Below are 9,656 nucleotides of genomic sequence, written 5' to 3' on the forward strand. Positions count from 1 at the left end.
ATGTATTAATACTTGACTTCAACCTGCTGGAAGTGAGAGTAGGGAAGAGGAGACTGGTATAAGAACCAAGGAAACACAGACCAAATCAGACTGCCAGAAATAACCAAAGTTTTAGCAGAAACCTGGGCCATGGGATATGACTGCTGTGGCCATAAAAAGGCCTAGGGCCCAGATACTGCCCTAGAAGATAAAAGGCCCAGCCATGCCCTAGAGGGGCTGGAAGAGGTAGGTGGCCTTCTCCCTGTTTACTCCTTGCCTTTCTTTGTAGAGAAGGGAAGACACTGTAGTACACAAGGTTGCTTGGGAAAATGGATTATTCTAATAAAACTTTATTTTTTCAAACACAGCCACAGAGGCAGGACCTCATGTTTAACACACACACAGACTTATGGATTTTTTTTTAATATAAAACAAAGTTTACGAAAAATTTTTTTCCACTTTTTGTATTTGTAATCCCATTAGCACAGGGACTTTGGCAGCAGGTGGGAGTGAAGGGCAGCTGGAGCTGCCACTGGGCAGTCACCGGGCACAAGAGGAGAGCACCAGCCTGGGAGTGGCTTCACTCACACACGCAGGAATACTCACCTACTGGTCAGCCACACCACACACACAACACAGATGCAGATGTCTACCCAGCGTCAACCACAGCCCTGCAGAGGTGCACTCCACTCTGGGTAAGCCCAATATGTGAAAATCCAAATAGTCAAACAGCTAAAGTAGAGGGAGGTTGCTTGCTTTACAAAAGAAGCAATCACAGGCTGCTTTTAAATGGTCAGCAGTCCAAATGCATTGAAAAATAGCATTTGGTTTACACAGAACTGTTGGAACAGATCTATTGTGTAAAGCAAAATGAACCACTTCTCAAAAAGGCTTGTCTCAGGGCCACGGGTGCTTAGATTGAGAAGCAAGATGATAGTTCCAGCTAGTTTAATTTTCCAGATCTTAAAAGTAATGGAATTCAAATATGGTATCTTTAGACCTTCTCCCCTAAGGATGGTGCCCTAGGGCTTTGGGGAAGCCAGGATGGAAGTGGAACTACTGCCCTCACTTCTTCAGCTTAGGGCCTGCAGAGACCCCATTGGTATTGTCAGTGGCCTATTGGAAGCTGGCACAGTCCATCTGAAACAAAGTGCCCAGGGATGTGAATGCCCCAGGAGGAAATGAAGCTGGCACCAGGGAACTTATGGCCTAAAGAGGGAGAAGAGCCAGGGGAGGGATGAAATCAAGAATGGGCACCTCCTGGGCTCACAGTTTCCCTGAGAGCCTCTCTCAGGCCTCTATAGACCTGGTAGCTCACTGGTAATACAGGATAACTAGCAGAAGGAGAGGAGCCTTGGAAGGGTAGAACTTCTGAAGGCCAGAGGCTTGAGAAGAAATGGCCACCTCCTTGCCTAGAGGCAAGGAGGCTGGAACCTGGTTGATCCTTCTACCCGACATGTGGGAGACCCAGAAAATGATAGGTTCAATTCCACAAGGAAGAAAACATAGACTTGGTCTCCTCTAACATGAGAAATTGGGTCCCAATACACCCTGAAATTAAAGAGAAAATGCCCTTCTTCCAATAAATAGGAAGGGCAGGCCCAATTTGTTTATGCAGGGTCTAACCAAAGCTGGCAAAGCCTCACAAGCTATTGTGGCAGCTTCAGTATGCATCTCCACTGGTGCCAGCCCTACCAAGGCTCCCGCAGTCCTTAAACCTATCACTGTGGCCACTGGGACCTGCTGCCCTGACTCAAGTTGTGGGTAAGAAACAAAAAAGGAAATTCAATCCAACAACAACAAACTCCCAGCTGCTTCTCACAGCCTTTGCTTTACACATCCTCAGCCAATCCCTCAGTGAGCCCCGACCTCCCTGAGGTCTCTGAGGGCCAATTAGAGGCAAATAAACATTTCCTGGCAGGAGTGGAAGACAAGCAAACTAGTAAATGCTGACATCCCCTTCTTTTCTCAAGCAGGTCAGAAAAGACTGGGCCCAGATCTTAAAACGACAGGTTTCTCTACAGTCTGCTTCCAAAGAGCAGTGCTGGGATGAGCTCACCCATGCCTGCTGGGTACTAAATGTCACCGCTCCTGCTGCCTCAATAGATGCTGGGGACCAATTAGGGGCCTTCTTTCCTTGTTCTTGACCCTCGAAGGTCAGCGTGTGAGGGAGAAAAGGTCCCATCAGTAAAGAAGGAAAGAGATGGAGCTCTCAACCCTGCCTCAGTTACCCACCTGTGTTTGCATCTATTTAGAGAGGCAGGTTGTATACAGCCTAGGCAATCTAATAAGAAAAAAAGCCAGCTCAGAATCAATGTGGAGAGCCATCTCCAGCCCCAATACTAAGTCTATCTAGGGGAGGGGGGTGGGCCTGAGGAAAAGACCATTAGCTGAGGTCACAGCACTTAAAAGACCCTGCGGGACCCCCCAAACGGAATCCTTTGCAGAGCCAGTGGTGCTTATGGATTACAAGCCTGGTTCCAGAGCTACTTAGAAAAAAGGAAAACTTGGTACCCTCCTTCTGACGCCTTGAACAAGCCCACCGTCTTGTGAAAACTTAAGATCCTGGGGGTATCATGATGCTCCGCTATTAAGGAGCAACTGCTTTCCTTCCCTAAGGCTTCACAAACATATCTTTCCTCGAGTATACTCCCATGCACACACACACTCTCACACAATTTCTCTGAGGAGGCTGAATGAACCCCCCACCCTGGCCAAATTCTAAGACACAAGTGCCCTTTGAAGCAAAGGGGCTAGTGAAATTCCCCGAGCTGGGGTCAGCAGACCCCTTCCTTCCCTGCCCACTGTTTTCTCGGTGGCAGGGATACTCACACTCAGGGCCGCCATGGGAAGGGTCTGCTCTGGGGATGTCCCTCCCGCCACCAGCTCCGTTTATCTTGTCCCGGCCAGTCTCTCGGCATGGTCGAGCTTCCTGGAGCGAGAAGATTTCCGGCTGCCCTGAGTCGGAGCCCTCCACTCAACCCCATTCCCAGGTTGGGCCCCTGGTCTTGGGGCCTCAACACTTGTTAGTAGCCATAAGAGAGTCAGTCTGTGTGGCCCCAGGAAGTAGCCTCTCAGTTTTAGTTCTCCTCAATCAGATTCAAGTCCAGGTCCCCAAAGTCCTGCTGGCACAGTGTCCGCTTGCTCAGTGCCTGCCGCCCCCACCGTACGGCCCCCTCCTCCTCCTCTTCGCTTTCACTCAGCACCTGGGAGGAACCCCCAATGGGGCTGCAGGAAGCAGAGAGGGGTGGAGGGCTACAGGCCATGAACCACGGTGGAGAGATGCTGCTGCCTTCCCGGGCTATTTCTTGGAGACAGACACCTCCTGAGTATGGTTTCTGTCAAACAAACAACAAAGTTAAGAAGGCAAAGGAAGATACTAAATCCCAGAGCACCCTGGCCCAAGCTGTATTTCAGTATCCTTCTTAGTTACCCTGCCTTAGTTACCTAAGGCAGCAATCTTAGGCTTTAGGGTGAGGTTTTTTGAACTCTCTGAGAAATTTTGGAAAATTTAGTGTACATTTCCTTGAGGAAAGAGCTCATAGTTTTTATCAGATTCAAGATTAGAAGCTCATTTTTAAGCTTCATGTATGGGCGGGAATATTATCTGCCTGTTTCACTACTGTACAAGAGCCTAGTCAGAGCCTGGTACATAGCAGGTACTCGATAAATTTTGGCTGACTGGTTTGATGAATGACTCTATGAATGAGCGCAAAAGTTCTCAAAGAGGTTTATGACCCAGTGGTCTAGAAGGAAGAATATAAAAAAGTGGGCAAGTGCATATGACAACTGCACTCACACTAGGAAGTCAAAAAACGTTTGCTGAACAGATGAATATTGCAGCAACCTGTTTCAAGCTCTCACAGATGCACTTAAAGCAGTGAAGGGCAAGTGGCAAAACCAGCCTTGAGCAAACGGAGGGGACGGGGCACTGATGATGGCCCTTTTGTGGCTTATGCATTCTCATAGAGGAGGGAAAATATCTCTAGTAGGACAATCTGGGATCCCTGTTGGAAGGTTTAACAAGTTTCACCCCAGTTTCTCTGGAATCCCTAGAGAACTGAAGAGTTTCATAAGACACAAGACTTTCAGTGCTAAAACTGGGCCAGTCCTGGTCAAACTGGGATGATAGATCACCCTAGTGAAAGCTCAGGCAGAAAGAAACTCCAGGGGAGACCCTGCTAGGAAGGCATGGAACTAGGACTGCTCAAAAGTGAAAGGTGGAATGGAAACCCTCTACTTCCACCCAAGCTTCCCTAGTCCTGCTGATCTCACCTGATTCATCTTGTCAAAGTCCAAGGAAGGCCGCAGCCGCCGGGGGTCCTCCTCATGGCGCCGCTTGACTCCAGCTTTGCGGGCATCCAGATCACAAGGCTGTGAGCGGCTTCGAGGAAGGTTGCGGAGGCCTCGAGGTCGCCAGGGCAGCTCAGGGGAAGATGCGGGGGAGCTCCGGGCAGAGGGCAAGAAGCGGCTTGCCTGTGGGCCCAGGCTGGGTGACAGGGAAAAGCGGCGCTGGGGTGGACAAGGTGACAGGGACTCAGCATCACTCTCCCAGGAGCCACTTTGGGGGGAGGCAGCGCAGGGTCGAGGGGAATCTTGGGCCAGGGCCAGGCTGAAGAAAGGGGGGCTGTAGGGTCTGTGGGCTGGGGCACATTGAGAAGAGGCACTGGGAGCTTGGAGGAACCTGAGGCTGGAGACCCGCTTCGGGGGGCTCTGGTGAGGCACCTGCGGCCCACCCCCTCCACCACTGCCCCGGTGCTTGATGGGAGTCCACAGCTTGGAGGGGGCAGGCCGCCACACCGGCTGCCAGCGAGACAGGTCCACGGGCACTGAAAGTGAGCGGCAGTGCCTCTTGGATGGAGGGGCAGGGAGCACAGGAAGTTTCTCTGGGTCTGGGGGCTCAGGGCTTAGGATTTGGGAGAGGGGCTGCTCTGGTGGGGAACTTCCCCGGCTGGGTGGTCTGAGGTGCAGGCTCAAGCCTGAGGGATGGTAGCTGAGGTTGAGGCTGTCCTGGAACTTGGCACAGGAACAGCGGGGCAGGCCCCTCCAGGAAGCACCTTCTGGAAGGCATTCATAATAAACATAATATTAATGATAGCTAATATATTTTTAAGAGCTTACTATGTGTCTCGCAATGTAATGAGCACTTTATGTGAGGTTTCCCCAAAACCTTACAAGGTAGGTACTATTATTTTCCCATTTCACAGAGAGAAGTCTAGTAACTTGCCCCAAATCATGTAGCAATCACATGAGCAAAGCAGGATTGAAACCCAGGTCCGTCTGATGCTAAGGCTCGGCATTTTAACCACTATGCTATTTTGCATCCATTATGAGGACCACGTGAAATCAAAAATATAAACTCATATACTGCCTGCCACTCCCTCTCAAAGGTAAAATGAGAGACACAAACCAGGTGTGCTCATCCTGCACTCCACTGAACCTAGCCCTACTTTACTTCCCAATACCCTCAGCCCCGAGCTGTGAAAAGTAAGCCTATGCTCTCCTTCCTTAGCCTTTCTCTCTCCCATAGGTCAGTAACACCAAAACAGGAGTTAAGGGCTGCCAAGGAGTTAAGGGATAATCACAGCAGGTAAGAGATTACTTTTATTCCTAAGGAGGGCAAACAGTGTGGAAGGCCTTTTGACAGTGGAACCATGCCTGGAAACCTTAAGACTTTATGTCACCCATGTTTCTGTGTCTAGCCACCCACGTTCATTGATTCCATTTCCCTAGGCCTGCATCTCAAACAGACTGGAGGGACTGATAAGTGGAAGGGAAAATGAACTAAAAAGAACGGTCCTCACTGCATTCTAACAAAAACTCTGACTTTTTGATAGCAGCTCGTTAAGGGACAAAGCCTACTCCAAGCTTCTCTGGTTAGCTGGCTAGAATTCTGCAGGGGCTAGACATTTGGAGCAACCGGTAAGTATATGAAGTCAGACTTGATGATGGAGAAAAACCACACCTGACATTTTTGGTCAACAGTTCTGCCCCAGTGAAGACAGGGACCATGTGTCCCATTCTGTACTTAAAGTACAATATCTGGCTTTCAACAAGTATTTAATAAATCAGAGGAAGAGACTGAATGAAGATGCTTTTTGCCAACATCTTTCTCTTGCCAGGTATCCCAGAAAAGAAAATGAGCTGCACAGCAGCCTAGCAGCATGGGTTAGAGTTCTGGCTGTACACTAGTGAAGCCTCCATCCAAATGCCCCCCACGATCACAGACTCTTTGATTAAGTAACTCATAATCTAGGAATTTATACCTCAGATATATTTTCACACGTGCGAAATGACAATAGTACAAGGTTATTCATCATAGTTTTGTTTGTCATAACAAAAGATGGGAAATAACCTAATGCACATCAATAGAAAATTGGTTAAATAAACTATGGTACATCCCTACAGTATAATAATATGCAGCTATATAAAACAAGGAAATGCTCAACATAACATACTGATACGTAAAATGAAGACAAGTGCCCCTATCTCAGAAGGTGACCCTGGCAAAAAAGTTGTGAAGGTAGGCTACCTAGTTCTGGACACTAGAAACCAATGAAAGAAATATGTGGATGGAGGTATGAGCATACACACATATGCACAAATATACACACACAATACCTTACCAGGCACAAGCTGGAAAGGGTTCCCACAGTTGGAGATGTCTGCATGATCAGGCAAAGGCTAAGAAAGAGAGAATATCCACCATGATTCAGGCTTGGAACACAGATTTCCAGGAAGCCCTGTTCAGCTCACCCTTGCAATTCCTGGGCTATTGGGATGTTAGGGACTCTTAAATGTTCTCTTCTTGTCTTCCCGAAGTTAGTAAAATAATCCACATCTTCCAACATCTCAAACCCTTCTCCACCCAAGTTCTTGTGTCCCTTCTCTATCATGGAAAAATCCCTGCCCCCTTCCTTTTGGGCTGGGATTTGAGCTTTTGGTGGGCTCTTCCAGTATAAGTACCATGACTCACATAGCACAAGACAAGGGTGAAGTAGTAGCAACAAACAGCCTCAGAAAAAAGGGAGAGGGGTCGTGGAGAAGCAGGAAGACTGGTCTTTTACCAAACTGATGCTGAAGCGTGTGCATTTCAGCTCATCCAGAGTCTGCTTCTGTAGCTGCTCAGTGATCAAGGTTATCATGATTCTCCCCAGGATTTGACTTGCACACTTTGGAGCAAATGATGGATGTCTTCCCTGTCGTTCTTCCAGACCTCACTCGTGAGCCGTCTTCTGCCACTGCAGCACCATTCTAGCACCATTGGGACTTCCCTCTCCAGTCATGCCTGCTGAGTCTGCCAATTACAGAGGGACCAGCCCCAAGTGATATTAGAGATGCACCTGGTCCTAAAGTGGAAAATGTATGGCACACATACCACAACATCCCTATGCCAGGCCTCTGGCAGACATCATTAATTGATCACAGCTCTTTCCTACTAAGCTAAACATAGCCTCAGAAACATTCTAAACCTGGCACTTCAGATATCCAGTAAAATGAACTGGAGTTGGCAAGCAAATTAAAATCTATTTGCCACTCCTAACCTGGTTCATGCTCTGCTGTCTATCCAGAATACCAACACCACTTAGAAAACAGCTTATGAGAGAAAGGGATGCCCAAATGGTTACTTCCATCCTGATTAGTCCAATATTTTTATTTTCCAGTCAGAAGCAATTCTAAACTACAGAAACAGGGAGGAGCAGTGGTTGTAGGAATGACTTTCTGCTTCACACCAGAGTAAACTAGGTTTTAAGTTCTTCCTTAGCCTGACCAGATGATATATTAGTTTTCCAACAGATATTATATACATTCTCTTATAAAATGAAAAGAGGATAAGGAAACGGTACCAGGGTAATTCCAATTACATATCAACTTCACAGATGTTAAATATAACAACTCTATGACTTCATTCAACTAAGTTTTGAGCCTGATCTGACTCAAAGACCATAAATACAATTTATCAAGCTTCTTTCTCAGGTCAATTTTGGTAGAAGCAAATAATTCTATCAGAGAACAGGCTTCAAGCCCACACAATTGCCTGAGGGGCCTTACTCAAGGGAGGAGAGGATGTTAACCTAATGTCGCCATCCTATTCTGCCTATTCCCAGAAATGACCAGCAGGCAGACAGTTCACTAAAGGGTATGTGTAGTATTCAGTAGTAGAGAGAACTATCAAGAAATCTAAATCTTGGTCTAATCTGTTATGGCAGTTTTGGCAAATCATTCAACATTTCTCGGTCTCAGTTTACCCATAACAGGCAGAATAATCTTAATTTGTCACAGGAACAATATAACACAAAATATCAAAATGTGAAAAGCATACCATTTGGTCTGTACAAACCAGGAGTCCATATAGGCTGCTGTTTCTCACCCCTCCCATTTGTTGCTCTACAAAGCCTCAGAAGGCCACAAGTGATATCATTAAGACAAAGGCGGCGATCGGGTCTATCTATCTGGTTGTATGCCAACCTCGGTCACCTGCATACCAAGAGAAGCCCAAAAGGGCCCTACTGTGACTTTGGGGGCAGATCATTTTCAACTTTTGCAAAAAAAAAACAAAAACAGGGAATCATCTCTACCCCATCATACCTTAGAGGGAGGCAGGACATAGGAAAAAGCCAAGAAATACATAAGGATGTACTTTGGGGAAGAAACGTGTGGGAGAAGTCAATCATCATTATAGTTAACTATCATTTTCATGCATAATTATTACAACCCTGAACCAAGTTCCAGCTTCCTGAGAGCTTCCTTTAGCTGCTTCCCCTATGTTCTTGTGGGAGAAGCTAAAGCTTGTAACACTTCTGCTCTTGGTTTCTTAACTCTGTCCTCAAAGATCAACCAGAGAGGGAACCTAACTGCAGGCTTTTACCCCAGAGACCCCAGGCCTCAGGCTGACCAGCCATGAAGAGCAGAGAGTGAAGCAAAACTCATTCAAGCTTTTCATGAGGCATTTGGCTAAAGAGCAAACTCCCAGCCCTCTCTGGGATCAAATGAAGAGTGATTTCGTGTTTTTCTGCATTTTAATTGTTAAGATGTGGCCACACACGGCGGTAATTGGAACAATGCAACTACCACCATGCAACTGATACTCTCAGCCTGAGTTTTGTAAAACAGGCCAGGCTGAGAGGGGGAACAGAACGGAAGCCATAAGGAATCAAACCAGGACACAAAAGAAGGCAAACCAGCTCCGCGAGGGGCCTCCTCTTTCTTAGGCAGGCATAGAAAAAAGTGTAAGAAGCCCTCTCTTGCAGCCTTCTTTCCTCTTCCATTTTGTATATCTGAGGGACAGAGTCGGCCCTGAACGTTCACTAAACAAGTTAAAACTTCTTAGCTTAACAACTGGCAAGGGAGAACTCAACCCTTTACAGAGCAGCAGGCCGCTAGGCCCTCCCCACAACCCCACCAGGCCCAACTCTCAATCCAGGCTTTCCCTCCACTATCGGCCCCCTAAAATAAAGGTTGGACCCTCACCCCATCTATTGGATGGTAGTAACCCCTGACACTCGGGTTTCAGGGATGCTGAGGTTGTGCTGAAACCTGGAGAACCTAGGATCATATCAGGCCAAGGGAGAGGAGAGTCACAAATCCCCTGGGGACCTGCCCCCAGGTCCCAGCCCCACACCTCTGGGGAAAACTGAAGGAAAACAGTAGGGAAGAGGGAGGTACATGAACAGGTA

At 47.5% G+C, this 9,656-nt stretch overlaps 1 protein-coding gene across 3 annotated transcripts in view; it reads right to left on the minus strand.

The window, feature by feature from the left end:
* Window positions 1-296: 296 nt before the first annotated feature.
* FAM53C (family with sequence similarity 53 member C) overlaps window positions 297-9,656 on the minus strand; it is a 10,824-nt gene continuing 1,464 nt past the window's right edge. For 2 of the 3 annotated variants that reach the window (XM_025040752.1, XM_006923068.3), the window contains exons 2-5: window positions 7,047-7,276; window positions 6,606-6,663; window positions 4,255-5,039; window positions 297-3,317 (exon numbers count right to left, since the gene is read on the minus strand). In XM_025040752.1, coding sequence (XP_024896520.1) covers window positions 3,060-3,317; window positions 4,255-5,039; window positions 6,606-6,663; window positions 7,047-7,124 — 1,179 coding nt within the window. In that variant the 5' untranslated portion in view covers window positions 7,125-7,276 and the 3' untranslated portion in view covers window positions 297-3,059. Of the gene's footprint in view, window positions 3,318-4,254; window positions 5,040-6,605; window positions 6,664-7,046; window positions 7,277-8,302; window positions 8,458-9,656 lie in introns of all 3 variants that reach the window. The other variant, XM_006923069.3, reaches the window with a different exon arrangement.

Source organism: Pteropus alecto, unplaced genomic scaffold, assembly GCF_000325575.1.
Source record: "Pteropus alecto unplaced genomic scaffold, ASM32557v1 scaffold78, whole genome shotgun sequence".
In the NCBI taxonomy this organism is placed as follows: Eukaryota; Metazoa; Chordata; class Mammalia; order Chiroptera; family Pteropodidae; genus Pteropus; species Pteropus alecto.